This window comes from Mustela erminea, chromosome 17, assembly GCF_009829155.1.
Source record: "Mustela erminea isolate mMusErm1 chromosome 17, mMusErm1.Pri, whole genome shotgun sequence".
In the NCBI taxonomy this organism is placed as follows: domain Eukaryota; kingdom Metazoa; phylum Chordata; class Mammalia; order Carnivora; family Mustelidae; genus Mustela; species Mustela erminea.
The window spans coordinates 66,001,418-66,022,237 of record NC_045630.1 but is presented as its reverse complement, the minus strand read 5'-3'; the positions used below and the strand labels follow the sequence as shown (position 1 = coordinate 66,022,237).

Genomic DNA, 20,820 nt, shown 5'->3' with positions numbered 1-20,820 from the left:
GCGGGGGTGCTCGAAGGCAGGAGGCCAGGCTTCTCCTCTGTGCCCCCCCAGGGCCTGGCACACAAGAGGCGAGCTGCCAGCAAATGTCTGTTGACAGAAGGAATGAAGGAACACGCAGGGTCGGGACAGAGAGGCCCCAGCGGGCTCTGACGGCTTCGGGAAGGAGCACCTTCTAGGCCTTCAGTGAACCATGGGGTTTGACAGGGCGAAGGAGACAGGGAAGGGACATTCCTGTCAGTGGAGAGCACCAAAAGCATGGGCAGCATGTGGGTGTCCCACGGGGGGTGCGGAAGAGACGGGAGGGGAAAGCAGAGAACCTCACGGGGCGGCCATGAGAAGGGGGAGACGTCACGGGATGCAAAGAAGTTCGACTTTAAACCCGGGGGCTGCGAGGAAGGACACAAAGGTGGCAGTGATGAGCCGGATGGACAGAGGGAGGGGAGGACGGAGACGGCAGGTGGGGGGCGGCGCTCACAGTCGGAGCCCTTCAGAGGTTGGGAGAGCGTGGCCCTGCGCAGTGGCCGTGGGATGAAGAGGAGACACAGAGCTCTGCGTTCCAGGGCTCCCCATCCCCACCCCAGACCCGGGCTGCCAAGGCTCCTGGCAAGAAGGACCTACACCAGCACCGCCCAGGCCGGGGTACGTGTCAGGGGGTCAGATGACGTGGTGTGGGGGATCCAAGGAACCGACCACGCCCAGAGCTCCCAGACCGGACAGCGGTCATGGGGCCGGGGTAGCCGCGAGTGGGCTGCCTAGCTGCCGAAGGAAACCTGAGGTGACACATGGGTCACCCTTCAGAGACAAACGCAGGAAGTGCTCCCAGAGGAGGCAGAAGCGTGTTGAGCAGAAACCGTGTGTTCACCCAACTAACACAGGGCTAACGGGGGGCTGACCGTCCAGCGTCGGTCAGCAGAAGGCCCCAGATGTAGCAGTCACCCTAGGTTTCCAGCGCCCACCTGTGCCAGTCCTTACACACTTAGGATTTCCAAGTCTCAGGAGAACCATGCCAGGTGGATGTCAGCATCTCCGTGTCATTGGTGGGGACACTGAGAGTCCGAGGTAGACCCAGCACGAGAAAGGGGCAGGGCCAGTGCGAAGCCCGGGTCCCCTGCACCTGCAGCGTCAGGGAGACCTGACCCTGTCTCTGTCCAGAAGTCCTTCCGTTTCTCTGGGTCTCACCAAGGGGCCAGTGACATGAGACAGACGTGAGCAGAGGACGAGGTGGTCTTGCTCCCAGAGGGTGGTGACGGGTAGAGTCGCTGAAGAGCACGGAGAAGCAGCAGGAGCCTGAGTGTCTTTGGGCTTTGGGCTCAGTGTAGACCAAGAAAGGAGGGGCTCACCTGAGGCTTCCTGACAGGGTGTCTACTGGGCCAGAACTGAGGGGAGGCCAGGAGGCCAGGGCTGTCCTGGCCGTGGCGTAGGATGGGGCTCGGACCTCTTTCCAGGGCCAGACTCTGCCAGAGTGGAAGCAAGACCCTCGGGCGGGACAGGGGGTGCGGACAGATGCTTCCCCACTTCGTCCTTCCCTCTTTGAGTCTGGCTGAGAATCTGGGGGAGGAAAGTCCCTGGGGTGGAGAGGAAGTGAGAGCCGCCATGGGGGCCTGGGCAGAGAGGCAGCGAGGAGCCGGAGCTAAGCGCGGCTTGGCGAGCTGTCTATATTTGCACGCTGAGCTCACTGCTGCTCTTTTCCTCCCCAGAAAATAAAATTACATCATGGTGGGGGGAAGGCAGGAGGGCGGTATACTCGGGAAAGGTGAGAGGAACACAGGGGGCATCACCCCAAGGAGAGAGAGCGGACGAGATCTGGGCTCCGGGTCAAGGCAAGGAGGCCCCACTGTGCTTCCAGCCCGCACCCGAGCCTCCACCCCGGCCCCTCCAAAGTGGACGAAGTCGGAGCGGTCCCTGGGGCCCTCGCCCCCGGTCCCCCGACCCCGAAGGGGAGGAAAGCGGTTCCCCCAACACAAGTCGGCCCGCTAGGAGGATGAGGCCCAAGGCCCTGCAAAGGCCCAAACGCCCGCTCGGCGCTCCCCGGGGTCCCCGCCGCCGCGGTCCGCAGAGGGGCGCAGGGCAGGACGTGCCCCCCCACCTGGGCAACCGCGCCCCGCAGTCCCGGGGCTCGGGCGGCGCCCCCGGCAGCCCACCCGCGAGCCTTCCAGAACCCCCGCCCCCCGCCCCGCCCCCGGCGCTGACGTCACCGGCCGGCCGGGCGGGGCGCGCGCGGGGCTCGGGCTCGGGCTCGGCGGGCGGAAGCGGCGGCGGCAGCGGCAGGAGCGGCGGGAGCCGAGGCGGAGGCTCCGGACGCTGCCCCAGGACCCGGGACGCCGGAGAGCCGCGCCCTGAGCGCTCAGCCCGAGGCGGTGAGAGGCGGGCCGGGGGGCGGCGGGCTCGGGGCCGGGCGGCGGCGGGGCGGCGAGCCGGGGTCGGGGGGCGTCCGCGGACCGGGGTGCGTGGCCGGGCCCGGGCCTCGGCGGGAGCCCGCTTCCCGCGCGGCCAGCACCCCCCCCCCCGCCGGCGCGGGGATCGGCGGACCCGGGGCCGGGGTCCGGGCGCTGGGGGGGCGGGGGGCCGACGTGGAAGCTCCGTTAATTCCATACGCCCCGCGTCGGAGCGGACGGGGACACACACACCTACGAGAGACACGCCAGCACACACGGTGACACACGCCCATGTGACTCTTACACACACCGCGTCGCCCGCAGCAAATCACAGCCGTCCCCGCACTACGCGTCCCCTCCCCCCCTGCCTCCATGTGCCTCCCGGAGGAACATCTGTCCGCAGGACAGCTGGGTGGGGGCCCTGGGCCCCCGACCCCCCGAACTGTCTGGGCAGATGCTCCCAGCCCTGCTCTTCAGGGGGCCCCGCTCGCCAACACAGGGGAGACAGGGCAGGAAGTCCTGCTCGCTCCGCTCCGGGACAGGGGCAGGATCCGGGGCCAGGGAGCCTGCCCGGTGCTCTGAAGCCCGCGCGCGCACGGTGAGGAGGGCCGGGGGCTGCCGCTGGCCTCTCTCGCTGGGTCCACTTAGAGCCTAGGGTGCTGGGACTGGCTGGTTTCTGCGCGCCGGAGTGGCCAAAGGACGGAGGAGGGGGTGGGAGAAAAGGAGAGGGAGAGAAAGAATGAGTATGAGTCAGCCGAGGATGGAGCCCAAGTCGGGGAGGGAGAGAATGAGGGAATGTGTGCGAGGGATAGGGACGCAGTCGGGGACGGGAGGGGAGGAAGCGACACAGAGATGGCCAGAGCGGTGGGAAGAGGGCTGGGGGCTGGACTCCCCAGGCTCAGAGCGCGGGGGAATGCAGCGTGGCGTGAGACCTCGGGGAGCCGGGAGACATGCTGAATACGGGGGTTTTGTTTCTCGATGAGTCTGGCCTCTGGGCTGTCAGAGCGATTAGCTTTAATTGCTCTTCCCTTTGTGGCTAAACACTCCGTTGGGGAAATTGCCAGGGATGCCCTAGGCTGGCCGCTGGCCTGGTTGCCCAGTTCCTCACGTCCCGGACACCTGTGTCCATCCCGTGCGCAGGGACCGTCATGCGTGAAGAGGGCCGCGCGCCCCTCCTGCCGGCCCTCCCCTTTCCTACAGACCCTCTGGCCACTACAGACCTACAGACTCCCCTTTCCTGTAGACCCACCAACTCGGCCCCTCCCCACCAAAGTGAAGATCCCTTTACAGCCAGGAAGCCAGTTCCTTCCCAGTCGGACAGTGGCCCTGAGTGTTCGGATGGGGACACTGAGTCACAGGCCCCAGAAGCCCTCCGTATTCAGGGTTCCCCCCACATGAGATAAAGCCCACCGAGGGGAAGGAGGAAGAGAGACTGGAGGGGGAGGGGTGGGAAGGAAACCAATGAGAGGGGGGAGCCCCCCCCAGTGGTGAGCCCACAGGCCCTACCGGCCTGACCCTGTGCGGGGGCGGGGGGGGTGTCTCCTGACGCCCCCACCTTGGATCCATCTCTCTCCTCTTACGCTAAGGGCTGAAGGCTTAGCACCATCTCTGTGCCCCGGGGCTCACCCATTTGCTTCTTGGACTGACTGAACGTTTTGAGGCCCAGGTACCTGCCTCCCCTCACTCCCAGGCTGGCGGAGTCTTAGAGCCCCTTCCTTTGTTACAGAATAAAAACATTCTCTGCCCCCCCCCCCAAAAAAAAGCTGATTGGAAGCTAAGGGAAGAAGCCAGCAGAGTGTGCTGTTAAGGGAATAATTAGGGACGAACTAGGGGACTGCTTGAACCAGGGGGGCCCAGGTAGATTTTAAAATGGGCACCCTGTGCTCTCCCCACCCACTCTTCCGCCTCTCCTGGATCACCACCCCACCCCTGAACCAGGCAGCATGACCCCTGCACCTGCGTGGGCTGGCCCTCCCCTCCGCACCTCCTCCGCAGCAGGTAGCCCAGGTAGCCCCACGCAGAGAGGAGGGAGGGAGGGGTGCCAGGGCTCCTAATCCTCAGGCTTCCCTCCAAGTTGAAGCTAATGCTGGGGCCTCCTTCTGCACAGGTGGCTGTCCGACTGGGCTAGGGTGCTGGGGGCGGGGAGAGGACAGACCACCCGCCTGTCCCGCGCCCAGCTCCCACGCCCAGAGACCAGTCTGTGAGCTTCTGACCTCCTGCCCCTGTCCCCCAGCACCCTCGGCTGGTCCCACCTTTGTCCGGGCTCCACCTGGGCCCAGCTGGGAAGGAGAGGGAGGCAGGCAGGCAGGAAGGTGTGAGGAAGCCGCGAGCAGAGCACAGAAGGATCCGGGAGGGAAGGGGACCGACTTCCTGGCAGCCTCAGCTCCGGTCCCGGTTCCTGTCCTGGTATCCTGTCCCAAGAATGGCCTCCGCCCAGGCTGCCGGGTGTTCCCCAGGCCGCCTTGCGCTCTGCTCCAGCAATCAGGAAGACTTTTCTGGGCGAGGAGGGGAGGAGAGGCACATAGGCCCGGAGGAATTCTGGATCTCCGGGAGGACAGGGCCAGGGAGGGTGTCGGGGCCCAGCTCCGCCACAGCCACGCCACTCCAGGGGCGATGACAGATCAGTGAGGCCAGAGAGCCACTTCCTGGTACCCCCAAAACTCCCCCAAGGGACTGGCCTTGCCCCTGCAGCCACACCCAGGCTGCCTTTCCCCCCCTTCCTCAGGGGGCCCCACTCCCCTGCTCTGTCCCTTCTTACTCACTCGCTCCCCACGCCCCTTCCCTGCAGCGTTGTCATTGTCCTGACCGGTGGGGGGCTGGGCCCCCAGAACTGCGGTTGCCGTGGTAACCGCTGAGTCCCGGCGCCCTCCCCGCCCCCCCCCCCCCCCCCCCCCCCCCCCCCCCCCCCCGGGCTCTCACTGCGGCCTTCTTCCCTCTCCCAGCCTCAGCCCTCCCTCCCGTTTGCAGGGTCTCCTCACCCTTCCCCTTTTCTCTGGACGGGAGCCTGTGATGACAGACCTTGCACACGCTCTCACTGTCTCTCTCTCTCACACACACACACACACACAGCACGTACTTGCACCGCCGCACGGCCAGTGCTGGCACAGTAGCACCCATGCCAGAGCGTGCACACGCCCGCACAGATGCCCGCCGCTGCCGCCTCCACGCACCCGTGCCCACGCCGGGGGCAGCAGCCGCGCGGGCCTGGCTCACCACTCGGCCTCCCCACCCCCGTTCTCCGGGGGGTCTCACTGTGTCTGCCTCGCGCTCTTCGAAAGCGCCTGCCCACCGCCCCCCAGCCGATGTGGGTGGTTCACTCACACATTAATCCCTCCCCACCGCCTCCCCGGGAAGTCTGTGTTTTCCATCCAGAGCCCTAAACCTTAACTCCTTCCAGGAGATACACACACACACACACACACACACACACACACACACACACACGCACACACTTTCCTTCCTCAGGATCTAGTTACAGTCTCTTCTTCCACGTGAAAACAGGACAGGCTGACCCTAATGCTGCCCCATTTTCCAGATGAGGGCTTGCTCCCAGGGTCTCTTCCCGGGGGCAGAGTGTTCTTGGGGGCCCCCTGCTCCCTCTTCCTTTTAAGCTCTCCCCACCCCCCATTAGTTCCTCGTGCCTGGACCCCTTCCCCTTCACCTCCCCCTTTCCTGGCCGGGGATTATCAGTGGGGTGGGGGGCTGGGCTCCGGAGCCGGCTGCTCTGACCTAGATTTCAAGGCGGAGACGGTTCCTGGTGCTGACAGTCCGGAGAGCATTGTTCCGGCCGAGCCTGGCAGGGCCACCGCTGGGCCCTTCTGTCTGCTTGCACCTGGGTGTGCAAGTGAGCGTGCCTGGGAGTGCCTGCTTCTTGAGGGGGTCCGTCTGGCCCTGCTGCCTGCCTCATTGTGTGTGTGTCACGGCGCCTGCCACGGAGGGAGGCAGGCGTGTTTGTTCTGGCCCAAGTAGGGGGCTGGGAACGGGTTCTTCTGGGTCCGCGCCTCTCCCGATGCCGTGCCTCTCTGCCTCAGTTTCTCTGCACCCAGGCCAGATGCCGCCTGCGCTCTGCTGCATGCCCAGCCCGCTGCTGGGGAGGTTTGGGGGCAGTCTCAGTCCAGTCCAAGGTCATCTGGCTCCTAGCCCCAGCCCTTGGTCTAGCCACAGTGTTTATGCTATAACTTACTTTGTAAAATGTTTTACTTTTCTGATTATAAAAGAAATATTTCCTTGTTGTGGGTGACGTTCACATTTTATCCCATCCAGAAGGTTCATTCTAAGGTTGACCTTCCTTCTTCTGTCTTAAACACACCTTCTGCCTAGTGAGCGCCAGGAGGGCCTCGCGTGTCTCTCCCTTCCCATCTGGAGACCTCCACGCCACAGGCTGTGGGCTCAAGGCCCTGAGACCCAGCCGTGCCCGGCCCCCTGTGGGAGCCCCCCCCCACAGGGACGCAGCAGGAGCAGCAGCCCCTTTCCTGCCTCTCGCCCAGCGCTGCCGCTAAGCCCCTTCCCCTGCCACCCAGCCAGCCTGGGAACTGGGCAGGGGGCCAGAGCCGGCCGCTTGGTATTCTCGGGCGCGGGGGCTGTGGGCACAGCACAAAGGCTGGGAGAGGGGCTGCGTGGAGGCCCGGCTGCGGTCAAGGGAGAAACCGGGCGGCACGAAGGTTGGCGGGGGGAGCTCATTGCCTGCCCCTCCCCGCCCACCCGAGCCCCAAGGACTGAATGCAGGGGGCCGCGGAGGGGCCAGGGGACCATTAGACCGAGCACCTAGGCAGCTGTCCAGAATGAGTCATTAGCGAGGTGGTGGGGGGCTGAGAGTGAGGGTCCACTTTGCTTCTGGGGAAGAATGCAAGCGAGAACACACGAGCTCCGGCCATCCCACCCCTCCTGCCCCTTCTGAGCTTCTCCCTGCCACAGCCGGCCCGTCTCTCCCCGACGGCTGTTTTGGAGTGTTTTCTCTTTTTTTTTCTCTCTCTCTTTTTTTTTTTTTTTTGACAGGGGGAGGGGTTGCAGGTGGGTGGGGCGATTCTGGGGGGGCCTTGGAGGCAGCGGGTGAGAAAGTCTGGAGCAGGTTGCTATGGTAACCGCCTCCTCAGTCAGGGGAGCTGTTGCCAGGGTTACTGTTGGGGGGGTAATGAGGAAAAAAGATGGGGGTAAGGAGGTGTGACTTGTCACTCTAGGCTGTAGCCTGGACCCTCGCTTCTCTGTTTCTTCCTGTCCACTGCCACCACCCTGAGGCCTTTTCCCCCTCCGGCCCAGCCCTCCCCAGCCTCCCTGTTGGCCTCCACCGGCCTTACCCTCCCCGGCCCCCCACAGAGCGGGGATGCTAGTGGGAGGGACCAGCGAGTAAACCCTCCTGGCACCTCCAGCTCAGCGGCCTCTCCCTTTGTTCGTCCCAACCCCAGTCATGGCCGAGTACGGGACCCTCCTGCAGGACCTGACCAACAACATCACCCTCGAAGACCTGGAGCAGCTCAAGTCGGCTTGCAAGGAGGACATCCCCAGCGAGAAGAGCGAGGAGATCACCACAGGCAGTGCCTGGTTCAGCTTCCTGGAGAGCCACAACAAGCTGGACAAAGGTGGGTGGGCCGGGGGGCCCCAGCCTCTTGGGCTCCGTCCCTTGGGCGAAGAGAGGTGCGCCGCGCTCGGCCAGGCCGGGGGAGGCTGAGCGCCGCGGCTCGGGGACAGCGGTCCTCGCGGCCCTCCCAGGGCGCGTCGGGAAGCCGCGCGGCACTCAGATACTACTGTGTTGTGATGAGTCACGTGGTACAGATCATCAGGTCACAGAACAGTAAAATACAAGTTAAAAGTGGTAAAAGTTAAAACCGCGAGCGCTAACATTTTCAGAGGCACTTGCAGAGGCCGCTGCTCTGGGAAGGGCTGGGGGCGGGGAGCTGCGTACGAAGGCGAGTGGTTTCAAAGGCAGAGTCCAGAGGAGGGCCGCGTGGCAAAGGACCCGAGTCCCAGAGGCAGGAGTGTCTGGTGCGTCTGGAAGATCAAGGGGTCCTGCTTAGCTTGGCTGGGGCCTGAGTGAGCTCTGAAGTGGCTGGAAAGGTTGGTTAAGGCTCTGCCGTGGAGGGCCTCGAGTAGGTGGGGTGAGCCAGCTGAGGCCTCGGGGGTGGGGTGGGGGGCCCAGCAGGCAGGGAGGCTGGGGTGGACCTGGCCCTGGGAGGAGGCACCTGCAGCAGTCCGGGGGGGGGGGGGGGGGAATGGGTTGGGGGTGGTGGAAGGGACTGAGGGCGTCCCCAGTCTCCTAGAAGCGGCCCAGCCACGGACGGTGTCCTTCTGGCCACACGGGGGCCTTGTCGAGAGACTCCCCCAGGTCCCACATGTGCTAGCAGGCAATTTCTCTGACTCCGACTTGGAGGAAGAGCGGGAGGGGCCCGGCGGGCGAGCGGCCGGGCGCAGGGTGTGAGGTAGGCCGGAGGGTGTGGGGTAGGCGGAGGGTGTGAGGTGGGCCGACTCATTTTTCTCTTCTCCCTCCCCACAACGTGAGACCTCTTTAGCCTGATTCCCTCTGAAACCTCACTGGCCAACCCCCTGCTCTCCTGCACAGTCCTCTGTATCGTTGGGGCCTGGGCTCTCTGGTCCTGCTCAGTAGCTTGTCCTCTTCTCGCGCTGCCCCCTCCAATAACCAGTGTGAGCACCTCCACCGTGGTTCCAGAAGCCCGGTGCGGTCAGGCAGGGGAAGCCGGCCTCTTCAGCCTGGCTGACCCTGTCTCCCGCCTCCCTCCAGACAACCTCTCCTACATCGAGCACATCTTTGAGATCTCCCGCCGCCCCGACCTGCTCACCATGGTGGTGGACTACAGAACCCGTGTTCTGAAGATCTCGGAGGAGGAGGAGCTGGACACCAAGCTGACCCGTATCCCCAGTGCCAAGAAGTACAAAGGTAGGAGCCGCGCCTTGAACATGCACCTCTGCCTGCTCCCCTGGGTGACCCTTGGGGCGCTGGATTTGGGGCAGATGGGAGTGGACGTCGGGGGCTTGCCTGCTGTCTCCCACGCCTTCTGTCCCCGGACACATCCCTTCTTGCCCCCCCAGACATTATCCGGCAGCCCTCCGAGGAGGAGATCATCAAACTGGCTCCGCCACCGAAGAAAGCCTGAGCGAGGGGGAGGAGAGGAGGAAGGTTGGACCTTCAGCGGACCACTCCCTTCCCCCAGCCTCCAGGGGAGGGGCAAGGGCCACCCCCCAGTCTACCCACTTACTAACCTGGTCCTAACCCCCTTACTGTGCGCGTGTGTGTGCGTGTGCGCACGCTCTGTCTGTCTCTATGTCTAGCTCATCTAGTTCCTCCTCCTCGTGAGGGGGTGGGGGTCGGGCTGGGGGGGGGCTTCGTTTCCCCACTTCAGGGGGACGTGGGGGCTCTTTCTATGCAAATAGAAATGGGCACATTCCTCCTACTGCCCTTTCCTCTATGGCTGAAGTGTGGGAGCAGAAAGGACCTGTATTTTCCTACACCGCGGAGCCGAGCTGGCGGTGAAGTGTGGGGCGAGGTGGGTGCGTCTAGTGACAAGCAGTGGGAGGGAAGGCGGTCACCCAGCCGCCACCTGGAAGGGGCAGAGAAAAGCCAGAGTTCCGCGTCTGTACCCTGTGCTGGACCGGCGGAGGGATCTTTCCTAGATGTTCCTTAGGTTGGAGGGCCTGGGCCCCAGCAGGTCCCTTTCTCCTCCCCTCCTATGGGCCTAGGATGGGTATGAGCCAGGGATCTAGCGAGGGATCTAGTGAGAGGACCACAGGACCCTTCCGTGTCCCCGAAGTACGGACTCCACGGAGCAGCCAGCACTAGTTACTCCCCCGCACCCCCAAGAGCCCACGCTGGGAGCAGGCCCCACCGCACCAGGCGCCGGGGGTGTGGGCGAGAGGGGCCCTCTTCGCCACTCCTTTATTCCTACTCAGACTGTTGCACACACGGACTCCAGACCTGGGGAGGTTGAGGAATGAGCTCCTTAGGTCTTCACTCCCACCCTGCCCCACCCACAGGGTCCCCGCGTGGTCACCACTGGTGACCTTCCTTCTTTGGGGTCTGGAACACCCCCAGCAGGAAAGACAGGAAGAAGCTAATTATAGCCTTTCCCTTTGGACTGAACCCCCCAGTTCAGTCCAGGAGGGGACTTGCTAGCCCGTCTCCCTCGATATCCTGGCGTGTTGGGCTCGTGAATGCCTCCTAGCCAAATCGCTAGACCCCAGCCCCCTTCCTGTGCCAAGACGCTCTCCCCACCCTGACCGTGCTAACTGTGTGTACATATATATCTACATATATGTATATTAAACCCGCACTGCCATGTCTGCCCTTGCTCGTGGTGTCCAGCATTAACTTATTGTCTAGGCCAGGGCGGGGCTGGGAGCGGAACACCACAGCCAAGGGAGGGCCCGTCGCGTTGCTACATAGGCAAAATGAAAAAACTTTTTTTTTTTTTAACTTAAATTCACACGACATCTCAAGAGACTTTTTAGAGAAAGTTGAAGTTCAGAGCTTAGTTCAGAGCTTGTTAAGATGTGGGAGCAAAACTGATGTGGGACAGGAAGACTGGCTGCTGGAAGAGGGAGGAAGCCAGGCTGGCCGGAGAGCGGCTTCTGCTCCCGGCCTGGCCCGGCCCCACCGTCCCCTCTGGCCACTGCTGCGGCACCTGCCTTAACACGCACACCTGGAGCACTCCACAGCTCTGCCTTAAAGGACCCCCATGCCTGCCCAGCCCTGTCTGCGTCTCCCTCCAGGCCAGAGAGATACTTGTAGAATTGGGAGGAGGGGGACTGAGCATGAATCGTCCTTCCGGTCAGGATTCGGTGATGTGAGTGTGTGTGTGTGAGAGAGAGAGAGCGAGAGAGAGAAGGGAGGGAGCCTTCTCTGAAGAGCGGAGCGGGCGAGATGGGAGAAGGAGACAGGGCCGTCTTGAGCAGAGTCTAGGAATACCTCTGTAAGGCAGAAATCATCTAAAAAGACTAACCTGCCCTCCCACCCCCGTATGGCTGTGAGGTCGTCCCTATCCTGTGCTCCTCTGTCTGCAGTGTGCACGGCCTTCTAACCCTGGAATAAAGGTGATTGACTGTACTGCATCCGACTGAATTCTAGAGTTTCTGTGAAGGAGCCTCTGGCTGGGGAGGGAGGGAAATAATACCCCACGTCCCTCCCTGCGGCCTCGAATGGTGGCCGGGAAAACACCGAGTGCCACCGTCCGGCTCCCCGCCCCCTAAGTAGCCCCGAGCTCTGGGGCCTGGTCCGCGGACAGCTGGAGCCCAAGCCCGGAAGCGTGGCTGTCACAGACCAAGCCACCTCCAGCTGCAGTAAGGGCAGGGCCAGGCACCTACACTGGCCGGAGCAGAACCCGCCCACCGTGAACGAATGGGCCACGCATCACACACACAACAGTGGTCAGAAAGAAAAAAAAGCTTTACTGAGAGAAAATACACAACAAATTCCAGAGTGCATGGTTTTCAGGCCACTCCAGCACCCCAGCAGCCGTGGGAACGCAGACCACTGTGGCCACACGCCGCCTACCTCAGGGCGGAAGTGCAGCACTCACAGCTGGTCTGACAGTTGCTAAGAAAAGGACCAGGAGGAAGGAGTGTCTGGGAAGTCCATCCTTCCGCTGTTCCCTTCCTTCCCGGCCGGTTCTAGAGAAGCGCACCGCCCCGGGGTGCAGAGCTCCGGGCTGGGCACAAGGAGACAGCAGCACAGGCGACAGGCCGGAGCGCAACTGCGGCTTCAACAGCCGTGACCAGCGACGAGACACGTGTCCAAGCCCCAGCCGCCTGCACCCTCAACGTGTCCCTCGACCGCAGGGTCTCAAGAGGTGGACAGGCTGTCAAGGCCGGCCCAGGAGGGCTCTGGCGACTACGTTCTTCCCCCTAGGAAGGGAGCTGCTGGGGGAGGTGGGCGGCTTAAAGCGTGAAGCCGCTGACACTAGCGTGAACATGTCCTCTGTCACATACGGTAGGACAGTCCACAGCGGCAGCACCCTTTCCGAAGCCCGAGTTCAGTCAAGTTTCAAAGACGAGCCAGCCTCTGGTTGGGAGAGCCATCCTGGGGACCCCACAGGACAGGAGGAGAGGTAGGCGAGCTGAGGCAAAGAACTGAAAGGAATTCACTGTTTTCCCAACCCCAAACCCGTGGCAGGAGGCAAGGGAGGGCCACACTGAGACTCCTTCCATTCTGGAGCCTCCAAGAACCGCAGGGGTCCGCCCCGATCTCCACTGGCCGCACACACAGGGTGGGCTGACCCCAGTGCGACCGCGACATCGTTACTCCCGCGCTCTTTTCAGTCCCTTTATTGCGGTCAGAATATGTAGGTATTTAAACGCACAATAATTTTAATGTGATACATCCAAGTTTGACTTGCTTTTTAATATATTTATAGATATAAAATTAGGCCTCTAACAGTGACAGGGCAAAGAGATTGCTGCCACCAAACAACTTTGTTTTAAAAGTAACCGAAGAGGTAACGCGTCCTTCTGCCCTTCCTCCACTTCCGCCCTCCTCCCGCTCCCCCGGCCCCCCGCACCAGACCTAGTTAGGGGTGACGGGACTAAGAGCGTGAACGACACATCATCAAGTGTGAAACACTGTGGGAAGTACAGAGGGAACGGGTGGGAAGGAAAGTGAAGAGTGCGGGGCGGTTAGGGGCTCTGAGGACTCCCCAGAAAAAACAAGATCCTGGGTTGGGGTTGGTCGGGGGGAAAAAATGCAACTGTCACAGACTTTTAAAAAATAAAGAAGAAAAAGGCCAAAAACCTAAACCAGAGAGAGAGTGGCACTCCTACCACCCCCACTCCGGCCCATGGGTACTGAACAGCCAGTTAGCCCCACCCCCCACCCAAGAAACAAGGGAGATTAAAGAAAAGGAAACCCCATTCCCTACCCCAAACCAGTTAACAAAATAGGCTCCCCCCTCCCAAAAAACAAGGCGTTGGGGAGAGGCCATTTCTGCTGAGCCCTGTGCACCTCTCCACGGAGCCCATCCCGGGGTGTGGCTCCCGCTCTTAGCTACTCTGCGGGTTCGCTACCCCTCTGGTCTTTCTCCTGGGATGTCTTTCTTTTTAATCTAAAGCAAAAAGTCCAAAGTGCGTGTCTGCTGAATGGAAGGGCCTGGCACAGGAAAGGGCTGTCCAGGCAGGATCGGGCCAGCAGCCCCAGCCCGCCCCTCCTGGCGACGAGGCCTCAGGACGGCATGCACTGCACACGGTCGGGGCCCTCGTCCTCGTCCGATGTGTCCGAGGAGCTGGGAGACTCCTCGGAGTCGGCGTCTGGGGCCCCAAGCCCGGGCTCTCGCCAGCGCTGTAGAGACGGAAAGGCTCTGTTAGTAACTGCCCTGGGAGGAGGACAAGCCTGTTCCGTCTTAACTCTCTCCCAGACGCTCCAGGCCAGGGGTCAGCCGAATGTTTCTTCAAGGGCAGATAAGAACTAGGAGAGTCCCGGGCCACAACCCTGCTGCGACTACGCGGCGGCTGTTGCAGCAGGGAAGCGGCCGCAGACAACAGGAATGAATGGGATGGTTGTGTTCCAATAAAACTTTATTGCAAAAAACAGGCGGCATGCCAACTGCCAGAGTCTGCTAACCCCCGCCGCAGGCCTCTCGGGCATAAGGATGAAAAGACGGTCACCCTGACACTTATTTCTTCTCAAATCCTCTGGCACGCTCCCGCCTCACGAGGACAGCACTGTGTGTGGCGACGGTGAACAGAAAGCAGACACCACCCGTTCTGCCTGGCGGTTCTGCCAAGGCCACAGCAGGGCTCTGGTGGGGCTGGACGACCACGGATCGGACACCCAACCCAACCACCGATCTCTTTTTAAAGTAGCGAGTAAGTGTGCCCTGAACTGTTTTACCCTGGAGAGAGTCCCTGCCCTTGGAGCTCACCTCCCGTGGCCGCTTACCCGGTGGTGGCGTCTCTGTCTCAGGTGGTGCATGAGGAACCAGAGCATGTGGCTGTCAAACAGGTCGGTGTGGTGCAAGCTGTCTTCATCGCGCTCCCGCTTGTTCTTCTTTATCACCTGGAACCCAACAGGGGGCGGGGGCGGGGCGGCCATGGACGGGGGTGCCCTGGGCCACCCCGGCTGGCCCTCCATCCCCGTGAAAACCTCCCCGACAAACTGTGCTGCTGCAGGGGAGCGAGACCACATCGGGAAAGGAGGGACCGGGCTCACCCACTCGGGAGGCTGGGAAGCCCTGAACTAGAACATTCTTCCTCCGGACGCCCGGCCCCCGGCCCACCGGCACGACAGGCACTCCGCAGCTGCCCCGGAACCTCGCGCTGGGGCCACTCCCCGAGCGCCCACTGAGGCCAGGCAGGGGCGGTGTGCGGCCGGGGCCTCTGAAGGGCGGGCAGCCGGCGGCTACCCCTCCCCACACCCCTCAGGACGCAGCGCAGAACGCACGGACGCGCACGCGCACGGTCAGCGACTCACGTCCTTCAGCCCTGTCAGCTCGGTGGAAGTTTCAGCTGTGGGTGCCCAGATCTTGACATCGTGGTCAAGGCCACTGGTTGCCAGCACCGGCAGGTGAGGGTGGGGCTCAAGACAGTTCACCTGGTCGGGAAAGGAAAGCACAGGCTCAGGCGGGTTGGGAACGGGCTTAAAACCACCACTCACCTTGAGCCAAACATATCCTCAACCAGAGCTGGGGCAGAGCCGGGAAGGCGGGGCAGAGCCGGGAAGGCAGGCCCGACCGTCGTGAGCGTGGGCCCAGGGCCCCGGGGATGGAGGACACACTGGACACAGACGGCGTATAAGACCAGGCCTCGCTCTCATTCCCTAAGCAGAGGCAGGGGTGAACACACCCTAGACACAGCCCCAGGGGTGGGCGGATGACTGGTCAAGCTCACTGCTGCCTTCACGAAAAGGCAGTGAGGTCCAGATGACCTCATCCACTCCGGATTCCACAGCTCCGACTTGCCCAAAGATGGGGGGCAGGGGGTGGGGGTGGGGGGGCCTCTCAGAGGCTTTCACGAAATGGCAAATTTTTTTAAAATGAAGAAAACAACAGCTGCCGCTGAACGCCCGGAAGACAGTCCAGGGACGATTACATTCACTTGGCGCTGCGGACTCGAACTGGAGGGAGGCACAGGCTGCGAAGAGGCAGCCCGCGCGAGCGAGGAGGTAGGGGAGGCTCGGGTAGGCTTGAGAACCCTGCGCGCCCCGGGGCTCAGCACCCTGCTGTCCACCCCGAAAGCCCGACAGGCTCAGCTCAAGCGTGGCACAATGCAGGAAGAGAGCTTCCCACAGCCCTGGTGTGCGCATCAGCCACCTCTGGGTACCGTCACGAAGCAGGGGAGATGTTCTCCCACAGATGGGCCGGCTTCTGGCTCAGGCAGCCTCCTTTGGTCTGGAGGCACCCATGCCCCCTGCTGTCTGACCCATCACCTTCCAAGCGGCAGGGCAGGGTGGGGCGGGGTGGGACAGGGCAAGGCAGGTAGCTCCCAAGGCCACTGGTCGAGCTGGTCCCAGGTCGCGCTGCCAAAGCATTTTCGGGCTTTGAGTCAGCTGAGGGATAGATAGGAAAGGCCCCAGAAGGAAGAGGGTGTGGTCCCAGCCGCTCCTCACCCGCCCCCACCCCATCGCAGCGCATCCCGCCCTGCAGCTGCCCTGTAGGCCAGGAAAACAACCCCTGGCAAAAAGCCTCCTTTATCTGCACTTCTCTCTGGACCAGCCTCCTCCTGGCCTGCACGCGCAGGGGGAGCAGCTGAGGGAAGCGGGAGCCGGCACCGGAAATAACACTGAGCCAGACTTCCAACCTTCTTGGTTCTTCCATTTGACAAGTAAATAAAAATGCTCCAGAAAAAAAATGAAGCTAAAGCCTGAGCCTAAAAATGAAGCAGAAATCCTACTTCTCTTCTCCTTCTCTCATTCCCCATGGGGATCCCCAGTTTGTATGGGGGCTCTCTTGGGCAGTGGGGAAGAGCTTCTGGCCTGTGCAGCACGAGGAGCCACTAGACAGGGCGCCACTGCCTGAGAATAGGATCAAAAGCTCCGTGACCACTCACACACGCCAACCTGAGCTCCTCCATCCGCCTCCTGATAAGCCTCTGCTCCGCTCTATTCTGACCTAACCTCTGCTTGAGCGGGTCAGTCAACTCAGAACGCACAGAGGAGAAATTCCTTGGGACTTAAGGCTGAGGGCAAAACCGAGGGCAGAGCCAAGGGCGAGAGGCAGACAAGGAGCACACGGTACCTTGGCTGGAGCCTGCCGGGGGCGCTGGCAGAGAGCTTCTGGACCAGGCCCGTCTGAGCGCCAGGACTTACCCTGTCAGTAACACGCCTGAGCAGAGCGAAGAGCTCCAGCCTTAAGAGGACCGGACTGGGCGACGCAGGGATGGGAAGGGGCAGCCAAGTGCTTTGGGAGACTAGGGACTGTCTTCCAACATCATCCCCCCATCCGTCCCTGAATGGGAACAAAGAAAGGACTCGGGTTTGAGCCAAAACCAGACTTAAGAAACCTGGGCAAGGCAGACAAGAATGTCTAAGACCCCTCCTGGTTCTAAAATTCTACGTCATGATGAGCTGCTCTCTGCCTGCTTCGGAGGCCGGTGCCTGGTGACCCACTGCAGGCAAGTCAGGCCCAAAGAACAGAGGGGCCAAGCGAGGGCACACAGGTCATCAAGCTCCCCAGCTGGGAACCTTGTTTCAGGGCACAGTCTCTCTAACTCTCACTCTCGGGACCACTCAATCCAGGCCTGGGGCCCACCCATCCCGTGCAGGTGCCCTCCCCACCTGAGCGCCTGGACACCTCGCCAACCCCGAGCCTGGCCGAGGTGAAAGCAAGCCGGCCTGCAGAGTGGGCTAGGGGAACGGACAAGGGCTGGCCTGCGGGAGGGCACGCAGCCCCCCTTCTCTCTGGAACGGAATGCAAGACAGTTTAGGATCTAGAAAGGATTCACTGGCCCCTTGTGACTTCCTTCTGACTACATGCCTACTGCAGAACTCTCATGAGGACTCCGGTGTTTTAGTGTGGCCACTGCCGATGACAGAAGAGGACCTAGGGGAGAGCAGGACATGAAGCAGGCAACCGTGAGACACACCTTCCCGCTTGGGACCCCTCTCCACGTACGTGCAGGCCGTGGAAGCCTTGGATGTGTCCTGGCCCCAGGTCCTCAGAATTTAGACAAAACCAGAAAACAACCTGAAATGATTTCACAGCAGGGCAAGAAACACACAAGGAAAAGGAGCGCGACAGCAACAAACCATTCTGCATTCCGCTGCGCTCTCAGGATGAGCCCACGGAGACGGCCGGGCGCTCTGCAGCCCCGCAGAGTGCAGAAGGAACGAAGTGGGAGAGAAGCCGAGCCAGCTCGGCCGCTCCCCAGAAGCCCTGCACCAGTCTGCCTACGGCGATCGGCACCATGTCTGCCGCACCGCCTCTCCTCGGCCATCCGAGAACCTTACGCTAGGAAGCCACTCGACCCCCTTCCTAACTCTGGGTCTCAAAGTGGAAAGAAATATATGGTTAGCTAGATGCACACAGAAGCAGACCACGTTCACTCCCCCACTCAGGGTCCCCGTGCTGCTTTTCTGCCCAGCCTCTGGGAAGGCGGCCTGCAGGTCAAAGGACAGGCAAAGCAGGCCGCTCAGTCATTATTTAAAAATAAATTTTAAAAATTCTAAAAAATGAAAAAAAATTTTTTTTGCCGTGTTTGCTCTGTCCCCATTGGGCCCTTCTAGCTTCTATCCGCCGAGCCAGGAGCTAGTCAAGATCACTACTTCGCGCCCCGTCGGGGAAGAGGCATGAGCCTCGCGAGCGTCTCTGGCTCGGCGCAGGGTGGAGCGCCTCGAACTCCAGCGCTTTTCGTTTAGAAAAGGCGTCTGCCTCGAGATCCCTCATTCAAGCCAGAGGTTCTCTCCCTTTCTCTCCTCAATAAACCATGCTTTAGAGGGGCAGAAGACAGAAAAAGGGAGACAAGATCCCACCAAAACCTCGGCAGCGCCGGACGACCCCTGCCGTCACTGCGCCGGCTGGACCTGAGCCGCGGCGCCGCGGGCCTGCTGGGACCTACCTTCCAGGCGGGAGAGCAGGGAGCCCGGCAGCCCCGCGTGGCATACTCACCACGCCTCCCTTGTCCCCCTCCATGAACTGGACGATCTGGCAGGACGACTTCTCCCAGAGGAAGATGTGCCCGCAGTCACTGCCGCTGACCACAAACTCACTCTTGGGGCCGTAGAAATTGACGCCTTTTACTGAAATGATAAAGGAGGGAAAAAAACCACTGGAGAGCTGGCATCGGGCCTGTGTGTATTTACCTCATGGGGACCTGAGTTATTCACAGACTCTAAGTCAGCTAAGAGCCAAAGAAGTCCTCTCACTTTCACAGAACAAATCAAGGGGCTGTGTGTATATTAGAGGCCAAAAATCACACCAGTCCCAGAAACGATTTCTGATCCCCCGCAGGGCTCCACGGGGCTGAGGGCCTGCAGTCCCCCAGCAGCAGCCTCGGCCCCCGTGGTCTCCGCCCTGCAGAGCACCTCCAGCCTCACTAATGCCTTACTTGTCCCAGGCTGAGTCACCCCAGCTCTGCCGACGCCCAGGCAAACCTGTCTATGCCCGAGGATCACCCTGGGTCAGTGAGGGCTTCCCAGGCTGCCAGCAGGCCTGAGAATGAGGGCAGGCTAGGCCGCCGCCGCCGTCAGAGGCACGGGAACTGTGCCTGCTACCGAGACTCTCAAGGACACGGCTCCAGCCCCTGAAATGACTAAGAGAAGCCGCGCATCCCAGCACCCCTGTGCGGCGCCACGGCGGTCATGGGACCGCACTCAGCTTCTCTCCGCCCGAGGACTACTTTCCAAGCACTGGTTCCCGGCCCGCCTCACCAGCTCAGAAGAAAAAGGACAAGTCACTGCTCTCCCCAAGTCAAACTTACGACAGGTACCTGTTAGGGGTGGTGAGGACAAGGAGCAGTGGCCACCCCAGCTCTTCCGTATGCTGGTGGCACACAGGGAGCTTTTAAAAAACCCCTATCAAGCTGCAGCCAATCCCAATTAAACCAGAATGTCTGGGGACAGAAGCCAGGCCTTAAAAGACTGGCAGGTGACTCTGGGGCGCCGCCAAGCTCAGGGACCACAAACACAACACACACGGCCCCTCTTCACCGCAGCCTGGGGACGAGGCCCTGGCACCAGGCCTCCGTCCTACCTCGTTCTGAAGATGTGTTGCCCCCTCCCGCCCTAGAGCCAAAAGCTCCTCACTCCTCCCGACCCCCGGGTTCAGGCAATTCAGTGCCCCAGACTGAGGAGGGCTCTCCCAGACTCCCTAACAGCCTGTTAAGCCTGAGATATTTATTTATTTTTTTTTTAAAAAAAGATTTTATTTATTTATTTTTTTGACAGAGATCACAAGTAGGCAGAGAGGCAGGTAAAGAGAGAGGAGGAAGCAGGCTCACTGCTGAGCAAAGAGCCCAATGCGGGGCTTGATCCCAGGACCCCGGGATCTCGACCGGAGCTGAAGGCAGAGGCTTAACCCACTGAGTCACCCAGGCACCCCATTACCTGAGATCGTGAGAAAACCACGTTCACTCATGTCTTCTTATGCCTGATCGAGGCCCCACCCCTGCAGTGAGAGAGGCTTCCGGGCCACTGTGCTTGAGCACAGCACGCCCACGGAAGCTCCAGCCCGATGAGGGACACCCTCTCACGGCCCTGACAGGCAGCCCCGTCCTGTCTGTGCAGCCGGAACGACACGCTGCAGTCCCTCGGTCAACCCCGGCGGCTAGGGGGACGAGCTTACCCGTGGCGTTATTCCGGTGGCCCTTGTATCTCTTCACGTACTGGGCCCCATCGCTGTGAGCGGAGTTGAAGAGGTAAATGTCTTCGTCGTTGTAGCTGGCCAGGAGCTCTGCCAAGAATAAGCACACAGCAGTGAAGGCAAAGGCTGAAACAGAGCTGGGACCAGGAGTGGGGGCTGGGGTGCAGCTTCTTGCCGGGAGCGCCCCCTCCTAACACCCAGCCAGAGCGCCCATCTCGCTCCGCTGGAGCGGCAGGCAGGTCAGGCGTCCAGGGCGGACCGAGAACCGCTGCCGGCCCAAGGGCGGCAGGATGCTCGGAAACATCACACCCGTGAAGGCAGGAATGAGCCACAGGCATAAGCACCTGCTCAGGAAGGAGCCTGGCCTTCGGGACGGGCACTGCAAGCCTCATCTGCGGCATTCTGCGGGCGGCGCCGGCCCCTCGAGGCTCGCCTGCGACAGCCTCCCACTGCGCTCCCACTGCGCGCCGGGCGTCGGCAGCCAGGCCCCTGCGGCTCCGGGGGAGCCAGAGCACAGCGGTGAGCGCTGGAGGGCACACGCCCGCGGGCTCCGCAGCTCCCCAGACAGAGGGGCGTGCCAGCCGAGGAGCTGGGCCCTGCTCACGTACCTGTGCCGTCGTGGCTGTACACAAGACAGGTGATGTTTGCTTTGGACTCACTGTTCACCTGCAATAAGGAGCAGATACTGACTGATGCCCCACCCCCCGCCCCTCGTT

At 61.8% G+C, this 20,820-nt stretch overlaps 2 protein-coding genes across 5 annotated transcripts in view; one reads left to right on the top strand and one right to left on the bottom strand.

The window, feature by feature from the left end:
* The first annotated feature begins 2,223 nt into the window (after positions 1–2,223).
* PEA15 (proliferation and apoptosis adaptor protein 15) lies at positions 2,224–10,414 on the top strand. The gene is made up of 4 exons (XM_032317864.1): positions 2,224–2,357; positions 7,778–7,951; positions 9,109–9,264; positions 9,417–10,414. Exons 2-4 carry the CDS (start codon positions 7,780–7,782, stop codon positions 9,479–9,481), a joined length of 393 nt encoding a protein of 130 aa, XP_032173755.1. The 5' UTR covers positions 2,224–2,357; positions 7,778–7,779; the 3' UTR covers positions 9,482–10,414.
* A 1,334-nt stretch (positions 10,415–11,748) lies between these two features.
* DCAF8 (DDB1 and CUL4 associated factor 8) overlaps positions 11,749–20,820 on the bottom strand; it is a 42,466-nt gene continuing 33,394 nt past the window's right edge. For all 4 annotated transcript variants that reach the window (XM_032317858.1, XM_032317860.1, XM_032317859.1 and 1 more), the window contains 6 exons: positions 20,713–20,770; positions 20,087–20,194; positions 18,413–18,543; positions 14,782–14,901; positions 14,251–14,367; positions 11,749–13,650 (listed from right to left, as the gene is read on the bottom strand). In XM_032317858.1, coding sequence (XP_032173749.1) covers positions 13,534–13,650; positions 14,251–14,367; positions 14,782–14,901; positions 18,413–18,543; positions 20,087–20,194; positions 20,713–20,770 — 651 coding nt within the window. In that variant the 3' untranslated portion in view covers positions 11,749–13,533. The remainder of the gene's footprint in view (positions 13,651–14,250; positions 14,368–14,781; positions 14,902–18,412; positions 18,544–20,086; positions 20,195–20,712; positions 20,771–20,820) is intronic.